This window comes from Eptatretus burgeri, chromosome 15, assembly GCF_056783735.1.
Source record: "Eptatretus burgeri isolate ZD-2024b chromosome 15, Ebu_testis_v1, whole genome shotgun sequence".
Classification (NCBI taxonomy): Eukaryota; Metazoa; Chordata; class Myxini; order Myxiniformes; family Myxinidae; genus Eptatretus; species Eptatretus burgeri.
In genome coordinates this window covers 5,272,435-5,289,600 of record NC_140975.1, presented here as the reverse complement: position 1 = coordinate 5,289,600, position 17,166 = coordinate 5,272,435, and the positions used below count along the sequence as shown (strand labels likewise).

The 17,166-nt window shown below is 48.0% G+C and overlaps 2 protein-coding genes and 1 long non-coding RNA gene across 3 annotated transcripts; 1 reads left to right on the top strand and 2 right to left on the bottom strand.

The window, feature by feature from the left end:
• The first annotated feature begins 994 nt into the window (after positions 1-994).
• On the top strand, positions 995-10,033 carry LSM10 (LSM10, U7 small nuclear RNA associated). Its single transcript, XM_085858358.1, has 2 exons — positions 995-1,125; positions 9,201-10,033. The coding sequence occupies exons 1-2, from the start codon at positions 1,054-1,056 to the stop codon at positions 9,477-9,479; spliced, it is 351 nt and encodes a 116-aa protein (XP_085714484.1). The 5' UTR covers positions 995-1,053; the 3' UTR covers positions 9,480-10,033.
• Positions 10,034-10,743: 710 nt separating this feature from the next.
• On the bottom strand, positions 10,744-16,280 carry MEAF6 (MYST/Esa1 associated factor 6). The gene is made up of 5 exons (XM_085858357.1): positions 16,124-16,280; positions 12,159-12,274; positions 11,804-11,891; positions 11,637-11,676; positions 10,744-11,359 (listed from the first exon to the last, which is right to left on the bottom strand). Exons 1-5 carry the CDS (start codon positions 16,208-16,210, stop codon positions 11,136-11,138), a joined length of 555 nt encoding a protein of 184 aa, XP_085714483.1. The 5' UTR covers positions 16,211-16,280; the 3' UTR covers positions 10,744-11,135.
• Positions 12,326-16,116, bottom strand: LOC147011382 (uncharacterized). Its single transcript, XR_015052017.1, has 2 exons — positions 15,419-16,116; positions 12,326-15,306 (listed from the first exon to the last, which is right to left on the bottom strand). It is a non-coding gene; the product is annotated as an uncharacterized LOC147011382 (long non-coding RNA).
• Positions 16,281-17,166: the final 886 nt, after the last annotated feature.

The following is a 17,166-nucleotide window of genomic DNA, read 5'->3' as shown; positions in this document are numbered from 1 at the left end:
TTCCGGACCCAAGGTCTAGTGTTCCACCGCATTGGCAGCTTGCTCCCGCCTGAAGAGGGCCAGCCAAAGTTCCTACAGGTCTACTTCCTGGACTCACACGCCAAGGAGCTGGCTGCCAGGAACCACAGTGACCTCAAACCACACATCCTTGAGATGCTCGCAAAATGGTTTAATGAGAATAACCATCTGGTCCATGAGCGCAAGACTGCAAGAGATGTACTTGCAGAAGGAGGCAACTCTGAAGAGCGCCAGATCATCATCAGAGAGAACAAGCGACCGCAAGGAGGTCACACATGCCACTACAACACCCAGTCTGCATCAGAAGTTGCCATCCTAATGGACAATGAGCCAACCAGAACCCAGAGATATTGTCCTCAGACTTCACCATGGGGCTTCAGTGAGCTGCATGCATCTTCTGATGCACTCCAGAATCCCAAAGTGTTCCCATATGGAACAGATGGCTACAGCATCCATTTGGTGGCCAGGACTGCAACTGGAGAGGATGGGCGAAAACTCACACAGCTGCAGTACTACAGCAACCACATCATGGTGAGAGAGGGCAACCACATACTGCAGATGCGACGACTCTTTCAGCAGTTTCTGGTCGATGCTTACTGCAAGATCGAGACAGAACGACTCGCTTTATCCGCCGGGAGAAAAAGAACTTGCTTGCTGATACCTACGCCAACCTCCGTGACAGCCTCATGAGCACTGATGACGAACGCTCATGACAAAGAAATGTGAAATGTGTCCAAATTAAATGTGATGTATATTAAGCACCACAATTTACCCCTTTCTTATTCCTATTTTTTTTCCCAGGCAACGCCAGGTACTCCAGCTAGTATATGTATATATATATATATATATATATATATATATATATATATATATATATATATATATATATATATATATATATAGCGTCCCAAAAAAATATACAACTTTTAAAATGCTTCGTTTGATCCTAAAATAGCAGTAATTTTGTCACTAATGCTTCATTTCTTGTTGCAGAGACCCTGAAGTTTATTTTGATACCAAGCAAGCGCCAGAAAAATGCCAAGACTGACCGTACAACAACGGACGAAAATTGTTGAACTTTGGCACCAGAAGAAAAGTGTCATACAGGTGCAACGTCTTTACTCGAGACATTTCGGTATCCACTTGCGCCATGCACCAAACTTTCGGACAATAAAGTGCACCATCGCAAAGTTTACCAATGTGGGAACCATCTGTGACCTTCACAAGGGTCACAGTGGTTGGAAGAGGACAGGTCGTAGTGAAGAAAATGTGGAAATGGTGAGACAGGCGGTCGTTCAGAGTCCAAAAAAATCGATTCGACGACTTTCTGCCGAGACAAACATTCATAAGAGCACCGTTCAGAGGATCCTTCGCCAAGACATTCATGCCTTTCCATAAAAATTCAAACGGAAACGGTGCTTACTGATCAACAGAAATGCAAACGACGAGACTTTGCAAATTGGTTCTCAGGAAAGTTGGAGGAAGATGCAGACTTCCTCAAAAAACTTCACATGACGGACGAATGCCATGCTCACTTGTCCGGGGAGGTAAACAAGCAAAACTTTTGGAACTGGGGAACTGAAAATCCTGGTAATGCATCAACTGAACTGGTGCCTCGATCTGTTCTCAAAGTCACCATGTGGGTGGCGGTTGGTTGGTATGGGATAATTGGTCCATACTTCTTTGAAGATGACCAGGGATGCACTTGCACAGTAAACCAGAGGAACTATCGCGAAATGATTAAGGAATTCTATCTGCCTGAGCTACGTACTCAGGCCCGTAGGAGAAACAACCTGATCCAGATGAGAACCCAGTGGTTCCAGCAGGATGGGGCACCGCCCCATACAGCCAGGGAAACAAGGCGTTTTCTCAACCAACATTTTGAGGGCCGCTTTATCTCCCTCTACAAAGTCGTTGAGTGGCCACTGTAGTCCCTTGACCTTACTCCTTCAGACTTCTTGTGGGGGTATCTCAAGGACAGGATCTATGCAAACCCTAGGCCTCAGACTCTTCATCAGCTGAAGGAAAACATCCACCGAGAAATCCAGAACATTCCTCAGGAAACGTTTCCCAAAGTGATGGAGAACATGACAACACATTTGCAGGCAGTGATCGGACAACATGGAGCCTATATCGAACATCTGGTCTAAAAGAAAACGACGATTCTATACCAAAATTTAAATTTTGGTCGCAATTTTGACATTGGTACAATAAATTTCAACCTTTCAGCTTTCTATCCAGCCATATCTTTTTTAAAAATATTGTGACGTCCACGGGACTTGAACAGTCCCGCCAACGTAGAATGAGCCAAAACGATGGAGGCAGTTTATCCTTTACAACCCAAAGATGGCGGTTTTAATCGCTCTACCGCAAACGGGACGAGGAAGGTGGCACGAGTCGCTTTTCACTGAGTTAATAACGTTTATTTCTCTAACCAGAAATAATAAGACTCGGCAAGAGGAGGGATCCGGGGCGATTCGACGGGATGGTGGTGTGGGTTCGGGCGTGGGGAAAACACAAACAATTCCAATGGATATACAAATCTCAAACCCTCTAAGGTGCCAGGTACACACACACACACACACACACACACACACACACACACACACACACACACACACACACACACACACACACACACACACACACACACACACAAAACGTAGCTGGTCCTGGTGGTCAGGCTAGCCCGTGGTGTAAACGCAACAGTCCCTGGATTGGCATCGGACGAGCTGGCGTTGCGCTCGTCAGGGGCAGGAGACACCGTGGTGCTGTCGACCTCTTGGTCCTGGCCCAAGTCTGCTCACAGCCGCCAGGGAACCAGTTCTGGCGCCAAGTTGCGAGCAGGAGAGGGAGGCAGGTCCGCCCGCCGTTCGACCCCGTAATCCGAGCCAGCAGAACCCCAGAGCCAACCGAGGTGAGGCACGAGGCACAGCAAGGCCACGAGACACGATGAATCCAGGATCGAATCAGCGCAACAACACAGCACGCTCCCAGCACGCTCCCAGCACAACAGCCTCCACCAAAACGGTTTTTCTTTACCGATCTTCTTCCCCCCACCCGTTTTCCCCGAACAGAACCTTTTTATCCTCGAGTCCTCGTCACTTCCAATCGAGCCGTTTTATTGGCCCTCCACCGTCGCCTTCCGCCAATCGTGATCACGGGGCGGAGCCATCCGCAGCACTGTCCTGTGACGTCACGGCAAGCCTCCTGGGAATACTAAAAGGGGTTTATGCAGACACACTTTCCCTAACCCGTTTCCCTAACTAATTACGCGACAATTACCATTTCCCCCTTGAAGAAATGGACATTTACTAGACAACTTATCACCACTGAATTGCTACTTATTACATCGAGATCCTGGTAAAACTCGAACAGCATGGCATACCTAATTAAACATCCTAATTACCCTTTGAATGCATACCCCCCCTCAGACGTAACACTGCCCCCTCCTCTGGTACCGCAGCTCCTGCAAGGTATATCACAGGCGCTACCGTACCAGCCTTAACACTTACTGACTCACACCTAATTAACCTAACGAAATAAAGTAGGAGGGGCAATGGGCAGCGAGCTGCAGCGAACTTACCTATCCTGCTTAATGTACTACCCCCTTAAGGCCTTATCCTCACCTAAACAATCATTCATTTTTTTAATTTTTTTATTTTATCACATGAGAGCACTGAGCGAAGTTGCACTCCATCCTCTGGATCATCGCTCTTGTCCAACACTCTTCCAGTGATCTGGGGAGGGGAAACAAAAGGTTCCACAAAAACACAACACTTATACTTTACATTCCTACTCTAAGCCTTAACGACACTATTCATGGGATATTACACTTGACCGCGTCCCCCAGTGGATGCTAATAGACCCAGCGTTACCTGGGGAGCCAATTTTCAAATTTGCTCGCCCCAAAATTATGCGGACATCATGACCTTGCTGCACATGTCTAGTTGTGCGGGATCGAGTGGGACTCACACATCTTCACAACACTCACACCATGGTCATTATCACATTTCTAGGTCATGGTCCCCATTTTAATGATGCAGGCTGAATCCCGTCATGGCCGTGGGGTGGGTTACCACAAGATAATGGGGGCATCTCAGGTGCAACCATGCCCACAGGTAAGCTTTAGTCCAACCCGGACGTTTCTCCGCCCCGCTCCCTTTGATTCCCACCCCCCTGGTAGCCATCATCTCTCATCCCGTACAACACACTGGAAGGGGTCTCACTGGCTCCTCTGGCCTTCCTGGGTCGCCAAGGTCTTACCCACCTTGGTCACCCAACCAGACCCTCTCCCAGTTGCCTCCAGACCCTGTCACCATTAGCCACCAGGGGTGAATCTCCTTGAAGGGGGTCGCAATTCCCGCTCACAGTGAGCTTAAGCAATCCCTGCGGACAAGCACATCATCCCCACCCACAAAACCCACATGACTCCCCCACCCCATCGGCCTTACATGTGACACCTGCATTTCTAACACTTCACCGACCATGACCTTCCCTGTTACCACACCATGTCCAATAAAAAATCAATGTGTGCACCATACATTTCACTTCTTAACTTGAAACAACTCACACAGCACTTCTCACCACCCGATCCACGCACCAGCCATTGGACAGCCACTTTTGCCCGCTTTGTTACCAATTACCCACTGTCCCTATTGTCACTCCAAAACCCAGCTGAACTTACAAACCCATGCCCATTTTCCCACAATTCACTTTTTTCACCAAAGGAGGCACTTCACCACAATCTCAGCAGCCGAGCATGGCCGTATATGCTCAGCCCAATCTAGTCTCCCCGACCCCCGACAGTGATCTCCGGACCCGACCTATGAAAGGTCATCTCGGATAGACCTGGCGGTTCAGCAGGAGGATTCATCCTCTCCGGGCTTGAAAGTCTATTGGAGGGTCTCTCCATCGCCGGGTACCGGCAATATCGTTGCATGTGTCCTCTTCGCCCGCACCGGAAACAACTCCCCATAAAAGGCCCCCGTGGGTATCGGTGTATTGTCTCTTCCGGTTCCGGACCCCCTTGGCCATAATCGAATTGCTCTATTGGCTGGGCTGGACCCCGCCGCTTTGGCGCACCAACTACCGAATTACCCCTTATCAAACTTGACAGTTTCTGGCAAATTTCCTGAAACATTTGGGTAATGCCAATTTCTCCCAGCCCCCCTCCCTGATCCCGAATCTCCGCCTGTCGGACCGTCACCGATGGCCTCTCGGGCACCCGACCCGGCCGACTCCATGAGGCCAGCCTGGCTGCACACTCGGCCGCTCGGTGAACGGTGGGTGGATCCTGTAACTCCACTAGCGCTCGGACCTCAGGGTCCGGAAGAGCAGCCAGAAATTTCTCTAGTGCCAGTCTGTCCCATGCCTCCACTGTAAGGTCCCGATACGCGATCCTGACTGATTGGTAAATGTCCTGTGCCAGCTCCTGCACTGTCTCACCCGGCTTTAATCTGCGGTGCTGGAGCTGGGCCCGCACCAGATCACAGTTTGCCGCGAACCCAAACCGACGGCTCAACGCCTCGCAAATGTGGGAGCTGATCAACATCCCTCCGCGATCACGTTTAACACATCTGCGGCTGGTCCCCGCAACGTTGCCACCAAATTCCCTGTACGTTCCCGCTCATTCCACCCGTTTAGTCGGGAAATGCACTCAAATTGCGTCAGAAAAGCTTCAACGCTCCCTGACCCGTCAAAATTTACCAGGGGGATCACTTTTCCGGTGGCCCGCTTCCCAGTTTCTTCCTTGTCCGAATCCAGCCCAGGGATCAAACACCCTTGTGGCTGCGTATCAAATTTCGGAGCCCACTGTGGCCAAAGATGTTTTGTGGTGAGGGTCTCATGGGTCAATTTTGCCTCCTGTTCCAAACGTTGAATGGACCGATTCACCTCTTCACGCAGGATCTTCTGGGCCCGCACAACCTCCTCCAAGGCTCCGTCGCGAGTTTGTAGCTGCTCCTCAACCAACCCGGACACTCTACTTACAAAAGACGGCTCTACCAGGCCTTTATCCAAGACTTCATCTTGGCTCATAATTTTATCTTGTTCGTCCAAACGAGCCTCCAATCCTTTTACCTCCTCCGCCAAATTCATCCCTTGCTTCCTCAGCTCTCCCCACTCTTCTACTTGCAGCTGCATACGAGCATCCACACAGGCACGATTAAGTTCCAGGCTTTCATCCACCTTATCAAGGTTCGTTGCAAAAAGTTCGTTGCATCAATTTTATCTACCAATTTTTTTCGTATATTTTCCCCTTCCAATGTAATTTCTACCTTTGTTTCCTCCAATCTATCCTCGAATTTACTTTGTATTTCCCCCAATTTAACATCCACACACTCCTGCATCTCAGTTTTCATTTTCTCCATCTTTTCCCCCAATTCATCCCTCATTAAATCAATCCGTGCACCCAACTGTACACCCATTACCCCCAATTGATCTGTCATTTCTGCCCTCTGTGCCGTTATTTCTGCCCTCTGTGCCACAAATTGATTTGCTATTTGTGCTGTCATGTCTCCTATTAAACGTTCCAACATTGTCTGGATCGACATCGCGCTGGTTTCCGGCACTGCCGGATCCATTACGGGCAATGAAGCACGGTCCACACTTGGAATGGGGAGGTTCCAACCCTACCCCCGTCTCTCCCTTCTTCCCCCGACTCGCTGCCAGACACGTGGCCTTCCTCCTCAAACATCTGCACATCCGCCATGGTGCAGAAGTCCCGTTTGCCGCCAATTAAATTTAATTTGAAAAATCCCGCCAAAATTTTCCCGCGCTTTTCTGTAGTAATTTTATATTCCAATCCGTGGCGAGATTTCAGTTCTGGTATATTCTCCCGATACCGAATATAATTTGGAGGGGTTCGAACATCCCACTCCTGACACCAATGTGACGTCCACGGGACTTGAACAGTCCCGCCAACGTAGAATGAGCCGAAACGATGCAGGCGGTTTATCCTTTACAACCCAAAGATGGCGGTTTTAATCGCTCTACCGCAAACGGGACGAGGAAGGTGGCACGAGTCGCTTTTCACTGAGTTAATAACGTTTATTTCTCTAACCAGAAATCATAAGACTCGGCAAGAGGAGGGATCCGGGGAGATTCGACGGGATGGTGGTGTGGGTTCGGGCGTGGGGAAAAAACAAACAATTCCAATGGATATACAAATCTCAAACCCTCTAAGGCGCCAGGTACACACACACACACACACACACACACACACACACACACACACACACACACACACACACACACACACACACACACACACACACACACACACACACACACACACACACACACACAACGTAGCTGGTCCTGGTGGTCAGGCTGGCCCGTGGTGTAAACGCAACAGTCCCTGGATTGGCGTCGGACGAGCTGGCGTTGCGCTCGTCAGGGGCAGGAGACACCGTGGTGCTGTCGACCTCCTGGTCCTGGCCCAAGTCCGCTCACAGCCGCCAGGGAACCAGTTCTGGCGCCAAGTTGCGAGCAGGAGAGGGAGGCAGGTCCGCCCGCCGTTCGACCCCGTACTCCGAGCCAGCAGAACCCCAGAGCCAACCGAGGTGAGGCACGAGGCACAGCAAGGCCATGAGACACGATGAATCCAGGATCGAATCAGCGCAACAACACAGCACGCTCCCAGCACAACAGCCTCCACCAAAACGGTTTTTCTTTACCGATCTTCTTCCCCCCACCCGTTTTCCCCGAACAGAACCTTTTTATCCTCGAGTCCCCGTCACTTCCAATCGAGCCGTTTTATTGGCCCTCCGCCGTCGCCTTCCGCCAATCGTGATCACGGGGCGGAGCCATCCGCAGCACTGTCCTGTGACGTCACGGCAAGCCTCCAGGGAATACTAAAAGGGGTTTACGCAGACACACTTTCCCTAACCCGTTTCCCTAACTAATTACGCGACAATTACCATTTCCCCCTTGAAGAAATGGACATTTACTAGACAACTTATCACCACTGAATTGCTACTTATTACATCGAGATCCTGGTAAAACTCGAACAGCATGGCATACCTAATTAAACATCCTAATTACCTTTTGAATGCATACCCCCCCCTCAGACGTAACAATATGTTATGACCATCCTCTTTGCAGATGAAAAGTTGTATATTTTTTGGGACAACCTGTTTTTATATATATATATATATATATAGTCATGACGCGGAAAATCAATCAATTGCGGCAGAAAAATTTAAACGGCCAAAACAAATCGACGATTTTTTTCTTCGTTTTTTTTAAAACATCTAAGGTGTGCTGTTGTACCTCTGCGGCGTGCCGATTCCGAATATGCCTTTAGTTTTGCTCCATGATGCATAGTTCTCGAGTTTTCAGAGGACAAACAAACATACATGACTACTTTATATAATTACATAGATACATGTACATACATACATATACATACTAGGGTGTGCTTCCACATTGTGTCAGCATATGAACCATATTTCCCCATTGTCTCAGGTCACTCACCTGTATTTGATTTTTCATTTATTTAGATTTTTATGTCCGAATGTTGTATGATTATTCTGTGATTTATTTTGTTTTATTTTTTTTCCCCGGCGTATAACTTTGATGTCCGTCAGCACACAAAATTACCGTACTTCCTCATTGGCTCGGGCCACTCACCCGCATTTTTTTTCATTGATTTGTATTTTTGTTTATGAATGTTGTACGATTGTATATATTTATTTATTTCCCGGTGTACCAGCTTCGATGTCCATCGACACGAACAATTTCAGCTTTCTACGTCACCCGGAAGACTGTCCCCATCTTGAATATCAGTCAGTCAGTGAATCAGTGGTTAGAAACAGCTTTTATATATTTGTTTAAAAGGCCAAATTCAAGGAGGTAATAGACTAAGATGCCACTGACTTGTCTGCAGTTGGTCGACAAGTCGGTGGCATCCTGAGTCGGCCATGTAACCTGTCTCATGATTGAAGACAACAATACTATCTCACGGTTTCACTTCTGCTACCTCCAAAACGTACAATGTGTAATGGTGGAGCCTTCATCCGAAGAGTAGAACAACACCCAATGACATCACCCGCAGGTGCTTTATAAGACTATGAGATGTTGTGGATTGTGCCAAGATGGCATCTTGCTCTGGTGTTTCTTCACAAGTCAATCTGAACCCCTTTTTTAAATATATATTTTTTCTTTTTCACACACAACAGGTGGAACTCCGTAATGAAAGCAGCGTGGTAGGGTGTGTGCAGAATGTGGACGCGTTCATGAACGTGCGCCTCAATGACGCGGTGCTCACGGACCGGCTTGGGCGCAAAGAGCACGTGGACCAGTTCTTCGTGGCCGGCCGTTCGGTGCGTTACGTACACATCCCCGACGACGTGAACATTTCCCGAGCCATTGACTCGCAGCTGGAGGCACTGCAGGAATTCCGTAAACGCATGCGTTCCCGGGGAAACCGCCAAGAGTTCTTAAATGTGCGGAAATGACCAAACCGGGTCCCGTCACTTGCCTCGAGACGAGCAACTGGGACACCATCGGAGTTTCTGGTGTGCCTTGCTACTAAGACCTGATCGAAGAGAACAGTGCTTTGTAAATAGCATTTGATTGCTACTCCTTCCCCCTTCCATCATACTTTGTACAAACCATGTCGGTTTATCATTGGGCTGATTATCAGGTCAGTGATCTGCCCAAACGCATTCCAATGTGAGCACAGGTTGGGGTGGCCTGTGACCATGTTACCGTCTGAATGCCTGGCTCATGAGGAAAACAGGTTCAAATCCCACAAAAAGCAGTTTGTCCATTGTGTACTGATGACCTTGTAATTAACGTAAAGGTGCACTGGATGTGTCATGTTTTTGATGTTGGCCCCGGTCAGTCGTGCTAGAACAGGCCCGTGGCGTGGAGACATCCGATCGGTTTCTGCGGATCGCCCCAGAGATCCCTCACATCGATCTCCTAACGTGTTGATCCTGTACGTGATTGATGTATAAGTTCCTCCGTGAGCCTACTCTGTGTAAATAAAATGTTCTTTAATAACATAGTATTGCATTGTTATTTCTATCCAACGTAACCAATTCAGAATTCTATTGCAAGAGATGACTGGTTTATTGAGATCATGTGACTTCATAAAAAGATGCGTTGCATGTGGTATAATTATACACAAGGTAATACAAAGATCTTATCGAAGGTTCTTGTCATTCTAGGCTGGCAGACAAGTTCAAACATGGATTTTATCAATGGGAGGTCGAGGTTTACCATCGCAGGAAACGAGATGCGTGCCTATTTGACCATTTTCTTCTTCAGCTCGGATCGTTATCTGCCTCATCTCCCATAGCAGATGACAGACCATTGGCTTTCAGTTGATATAATCCGACGCAGAGCGGTATTTACTCGGACATATCGCTACAGGGAATGAATTGTGGAAATAGCACGATTCAAAATGATAAATGAGAACCAGCAATTACATCCTGTTCCAATGCATCAAGCTTTCCAGCGATCGATCATGAAAAGCACCGCAAAACATCACAGCAAACTGAACTGGCACCGGAACGCCATCACGTGACGGATGCAGCCTTCTCAACTTAGCACCGCATTGCTCGCAAGCCCAATTTTGTCGGCAAAAACAAGTTAGAATTCAGAATGTCGAGAGGAAAACAAACAAACTATTTGTAGGACAACAGGAGAATGGATCCGCTGGACGAGCGTTTCCCGCATCCCGATCCCGTGCATAAATGGAGCTCCGTTACAAAATTCGTAAAAACACCTTTATTTGTAACGAGCTGAAAGCGACATGTCTTCAGGAGTTACATTCGGGTGGTAGATTAAAGTTACATTTAAATAGTTTTTTAAAAAACAACAAATTAGTCATGTATTTTGAGTGAAAACGTTTTATAACCTGCCAAAACCAAATATTGTGCCGTGAGAGTACGCCAACACATCTTGAACAGCTTGAGATTTTCAGAGAGAGAGAGACATAACCTGGAGATTGACGGCCTTACAATCTGACTGCACAGAACGGGGCTGCAAGCTTTACATTTCAGAACCACCGGTTTCAAGATAACGTGCCCGAAGGCGATCCGACAGCACTGTTACGATCCTCTACAATCACTCCGGCCAGCAACTCCGATACCGCCCCGTTCTCGTCAACGGTGCCTGCTCTTCCCATGCTTGCGCTTCCGATGGCTGCTGGACTTTTGGGGGGTCGCTGTGGCTGCCGCGTCGGGCGATGCCGGTTCAGTCGGAGGCGGGAGAGAGCCCCCCGTCGGCTGCGCCGTCTCTCGACCGCCTTCGTCGCTTCGCGCGCCCTCCACCGCCAGCTCGGGTACGTCGGGTGAGTCGGGTGCTGCCTCCTTATCTGGTTTGTCTTCTGCTCAAGAAAAATCAAGTTGCAACCAATTTCCCAACATTAAATTCTGCAGCAACAAGAAAGCAACAATGAGAGCACTTCAGTAAAACCATAAACGATAAGTGTTACTAACAAGTCATCGGTGAGTTTGTAATTCCATCTTTACCCACAGTCAACTTGACCATGAAAGGGAATCTTGGTATAAATGGCAAACCGTCAAAGGTAAGTTTTTTTTTCGATCACCTATGAGGACTAACCTCATCGTTCAAGTTGTGCACTCGTCAGGTGTTTCACTTACTTTTCTCAGGTTGGGTCTGGTCTTGGTAGGCGCCAACAGCCTGAAAGATGCACTCATCGTTCAACTCTAACCGACGCGATTCCACAAAGATGTTTAAAAACAAATAAACAAACAAAAAAGGCAACATGATGCCATTCTCACTAATGGAGTGTTCGTGGTACCCTTACGGCCATCGAGGTTACGGAGGATTTGCTGAAGAGTCGCTCCGATTCCTTGAAACGGCGATTCTTCCTTTCGCTCGAGCCCTCTGCCGTCCTGCAGACCGATAAACAAGGTGAGCGAATCATCGTGTCTGAGTCGATGCATAGAGAAACCCCTCACGTCTTCCCAAAGATACTCCACGATACGTCCTGCAAACCATTACCCTTCCCATGTGACGTGCATCCATGGTACATGGATTTCAGTCTGTGCCAGTACATTCGACTTTTACATCCATCTCGGCCTTGTGCTTCCACAATCAAATTCCACATCACTGGTATTACCGCAAAAAGGGAAGCAAGACAGACGGAGGTTCCAACTTACCTCTGGCTCGTCAGGTATCTGTCCCACCCTCGTACAATGTTTCCGTACATTTGAGTGTCATCAAGGTAACTACCCTCGAAGGCATAGATCTGCCTCTCGAGGTTTGTCAGCGTCTCCTGGAAATGCAGGAACGGCAATTGCATTGCATTGATCAGTTTTCAATCGCCAACAACTTGAATCATTCTCCTCATTTACCCTCTCAGTTCAACAGGCACGATACCTAGAGCGAGGCAACACCTGGTCGGAACCCTGATTGGTGCTTTCTGGACATCACATAAACATGCTATCCAAAATCTGCATGATGTATGATAATAATTTAACATCATTCCTTTTCATTTTGTACGACATTTCTCTTCCAGAATTTTTAGTTACCAGTGGTGACATTTGTTGACCTATTGGCGCCAGACAGACTTCTGCGCTAGGATTGGTGCTGTAAAGATGGCTGCCACACTACAAGAGTGCACCGTGACGGAGCAAAGGAGTGCACCGTCAACCATTTCTTTCGTGAAAGTGTCGAGTCACGTGACAACTTTTGGAGAACGAGGTATGAACGATGTCGGAGGAATGGTTTCACAAAGGAGGGACGAGTGTGTGCAATGAACAATAGCCTGGACAACCAGTGTCTGCTGCCACGATGGACTCGTCCATCCGTAAAAAAAAATAATAAAAAAAATGGTGTACAATGTCGAGGCTCATGTAAGAGCTTACACACAGAATGTATAACAAAGGGAGCAGGAGACAAGAGGAGTGGGAGAGGGAAGCAAAAAACAGTGGGGAACAGAGACTTGAGGAGATCTGTGGAAGGGAGAGGGATGGGACAGGGTAAACAAGATGGACATTACAGGGATTTGGTCCGGATGTAGCACACTTACCTGCGAGTTGTCTAGCCTGGGTTCGATTCCCAACTGGTTTTGTGGTTGATGTTAAACTGGAGGACCCATGTGCCAACGCTGGTCGTTAGTGCAAGTTAAGCATCTCACGGTGTCTTTTGAGGAAAAGGAAGCGAGTTATCGCCGGAATGTTGAACAAATCACTAATCCCTCCGACCTTCAGTCGAACGTCAATCGGTTCGTGAACGACTTGGGACAAAGAAGCGTTCCCTGGCTGAACCCTCATGAAGGTTTGTATAAGTTTGGCTGTTAAACAAGACGAAGAATCATTGTACCTCACATCATGCTCGGCCATTGAGGGACATTTTGTACTGTCGTACAATTTTTTGTATTTTGTAATCAAGGTGTCCTGTCGTACTAATACAAGGCAATGTCTGCACCCTACCCACGGTGGTGACCCGTACACCTGTAACACTGATTCAAAACAAGGTTTGCCCACACACACTGTGGTGACCCGTACACCTGCAACAGATTCAAAAAAGGCTTGTTCCACACCAACTGTGGTGACCCGTACACTTGCAACACTCATTCAAAACAAGCCTTGCCCCACACCCAATGTGGTGACCAGTACACCTGTAACGCTGATTCAAAACAAGGCTTGTCCCACACCCGCTGTGGTTACCCGTACACCAGTAACACTGATTCAAAACAAGCCTTGCCCCACACCCAATGTGGAGACCAGTACACCTGTAACACTGATTCAAAACAAGGCTTGCCCCCCACCCAGTGGTGACCAGTACACCTGTAACGCTGATTCAAAACAAAGCTTGTCCCACACCCGCTGTGGTGACCCGTACACCAGTAACACTGATTCAAAACAAGCCTTGCCCCACACCCAATGTGGAGACCAGTACACCTGTAACACTGATTCAAAACAAGGCTTGCCCCCCACCCAGTGGTGACCAGTACACCTGGAACGCTGATTCAAAACAAAGCTTGCCCCACACCCGCTGTGGTGACCAGTACACCTGTAACGCTGATTCAAAACAAAGCTTGTCCCACACCCGCTGTGGTGACCCGTACACCAGTAACACTGATTCAAAACAAGCCTTGCCCCACACCCAATGTGGAGACCAGTACACCTGTAACACTGATTCAAAACAAGGCTTGCCCCCCACCCAGTGGCGACCAGTACACCTGGAACGCTGATTCAAAACAAAGCTTGTCCCACACCCGCTGTGGTGACCCGTACACCAGTAACACTGATTCAAAACAAGCCTTGCCCCACACCCAATGTGGAGACCAGTACACCTGTAACACTGATTCAAAACAAGGCTTGCCCCCCACCCAGTGGTGACCAGTACACCTGGAACGCTGATTCAAAACAAGGCTTGTCCCACACCCAGTGGTGACCAGTACACCTGTAACACTGATTCAAAACAAGGCTTCTCCCACACACACTGTGGTGACCAGTACACCTGTAACACTGATTCAAAACAAGGCTTGTCCTACACCAACTGTGGTGACCAGTACACCTGTAACACTGATTCAAAACAAGGTTTGCCCACACACACTGTGGTGACCAGTACACCTGTAACTGATTCAAAACAAAGCTTGTCCCACACCCACTGTGGTGACCCGTACACTTGCAACACTCATTCAAAACAAGGCTTGCCCCACACACACAGTGGTGACCTGTACACCTGTAACACTGATTCAAAACAAGGCTTGTTCCACACCCAGTGGTGACCAGTACACCTGTAACACTGATTCAAAACAAAGCTTGCCCCACACCCAGTGGTGACCAGTACACCTGTAACACTGATTGAAAACAAGGTTTTCCCACACACACAGTGGTGACCTGTACACCTGTAACACTGATTCAAAACAAAGCTTGCCCCACACCCAGTGGTGACCAGTACACCTGTAACACTGATTGAAAACAAGGCTTCTCCCACACACACTGTGGTGACCAGTACACCTGTAACACTGATTGAAAACAAGGCTTCTCCCACACACACTGTGGTGACCAGTACACCTGTAACACTGATTCAAAACAAGGCTTGTCCTACACCAACTGTGGTGACCAGTACACCTGTAACACTGATTCAAAACAAGGTTTGCCCACACACACTGTGGTGACCAGTACACCTGTAACTGATTCAAAACAAAGCTTGTCCCACACCCACTGTGGTGACCCGTACACTTGCAACACTCATTCAAAACAAGGCTTGCCCCACACACACAGTGGTGACCTGTACACCTGTAACACTGATTCAAAACAAGGCTTGTCCCACACCCAGTGGTGACCAGTACACCTGTAACACTGATTCAAAACAAAGCTTGCCCCACACCCAGTGGTGACCAGTACACCTGTAACACTGATTGAAAACAAGGCTTCTCCCACACACACTGTGGTGACCAGTACACCTGTAACACTGATTGAAAACAAGGCTTCTCCCACACACACTGTGGTGACCAGTACACCTGTAACACTGATTCAAAACAAGGCTTGTCCTACACCAACTGTGGTGACCAGTACACCTGTAACACTGATTCAAAACAAGGTTTGCCCACACACACTGTGGTGACCAGTACACCTGTAACTGATTCAAAACAAAGCTTGTCCCACACCCACTGTGGTGACCCGTACACTTGCAACACTCATTCAAAACAAGGCTTGCCCCACACACACAGTGGTGACCTGTACACCTGTAACACTGATTCAAAACAAGGCTTGTCCCACACCCAGTGGTGACCAGTACACCTGTAACACTGATTCAAAACAAAGCTTGCCCCACACCCAGTGGTGACCAGTACACCTGTAACACTGATTGAAAACAAGGTTTTCCCACACACACAGTGGTGACCTGTACACCTGTAACACTGATTCAAAACAAAGCTTGCCCCACACCCAGTGGTGACCAGTACACCTGTAACACTGATTGAAAACAAGGCTTCTCCCACACACACTGTGGTGACCAGTACACCTGTAACACTGATTCAAAACAAGGCTTGCCCCCCACCCAGTGGTGACCAGTACACCTCCACCCGGCCCTGCACAGTACAGTACAGTACAGTACACCCCTCACATCCCTGCACAGAAGAAACCCTCTTTTTCCGGCGGGCGCCCACCGCGATCTCCTGCTTCCTCTTGAGGAGATCCGCCAGTTCCTGCCGAGTGTCCGGGAGCTGCGGGAGGCAATTCTTGTGCGAAGCCATGTTTGGCCGACGGCGGGGCCGACAGAGTAACAGGAAATGTCGTTCTTCATGTATTTTAGCGTCATTACTCTCTCAGCTCATAATAAGTATCATTTACCACGTCATTTATAATCGTTTTTATTGATACTTTTCATTCACAAACAACTCGTATGAATTACACAAAATACGGCGGGACACCAGTAGAACCAATTTTCCTTGCTATACACCTCAATTTAATCATCGCTCTCAGAACGTCCGTTGTCGATAAATTTCTTAAATTTGAAAATATTCTTTCAACAAAAGTCGGAAGTATAAACAGAAGTGTAAAAATAATAAATCGACGAGAAACATGATAATAATATCGTAGTTCCGAGAGGACGAGGAGTTTCCTGTTTTAAAAAAAAAACCCTTTATAAATCGCGTTTATAAATCGCATATTTATTGGGGGGGGGGAAAAAAAAAAGAACAGTTAATATCGTAAAGGAAATAGGATGTATATACAGGGAAGTGACGTCATCTGACCACGCCCCCCCAGCATGGCCACCAAGAGACCAGTCGATCCTGTGCACGATTTCATCAAGTGGAAAAAAAAACACGAGTCGAGAAAGAAAGCGTTTCGCAAATCAAGACAAACAGCGAAGCAACCGCAGTACATAGAGGAGGACAAGGCCATTAAACTACTGGCAGACAAGTATTCCACGGTGAGTTCCGCTCGTCCTCCCCTTCTCGGCTCCTGTCCTCTCCCTCTGGGCTCGTGGTTCACGTGGAACGTGTTTGTTCCTTTGTTGCAGATAAATGCAGAGGAAATCGCAAACTTTTCGGACTTCCCGCTGTCATCGAAAACGTTAAAAGGTACTGTCGTCGATCGACGTCATGACGTCATGACGTCACGACGCGTTTACGTCACGCTCGGATCGCCGTTGATGTGAAATTGTGAATGGAGAAGGTTGTGAGTGAGCGCTCGTGCGCAAATGTTG

Coding starts and splice junctions, on each gene's coding strand:
- MEAF6 (XM_085858357.1), bottom strand. CDS start 16,210: ATGGCTTCGCACAAGAATTGCCTCCCGCAGCTCCCGGACACTCGGCAG. Junction 11,892..12,158: donor AGATACCTGACGAGCCAGAG/GTAAGTTGGAAC, acceptor ATCGGTCTGCAG/GACGGCAGAGGGCTCGAGCG. Junction 11,677..11,803: donor CCTCCGTAACCTCGATGGCC/GTAAGGGTACCA, acceptor TGCATCTTTCAG/GCTGTTGGCGCCTACCAAGA.
- LSM10 (XM_085858358.1), top strand. CDS start 1,054: ATGCCAAGACTGACCGTACAACAACGGACGAAAATTGTTGAACTTTGG. Junction 1,126..9,200: donor AGAAGAAAAGTGTCATACAG/GTGCAACGTCTT, acceptor CACACACAACAG/GTGGAACTCCGTAATGAAAG.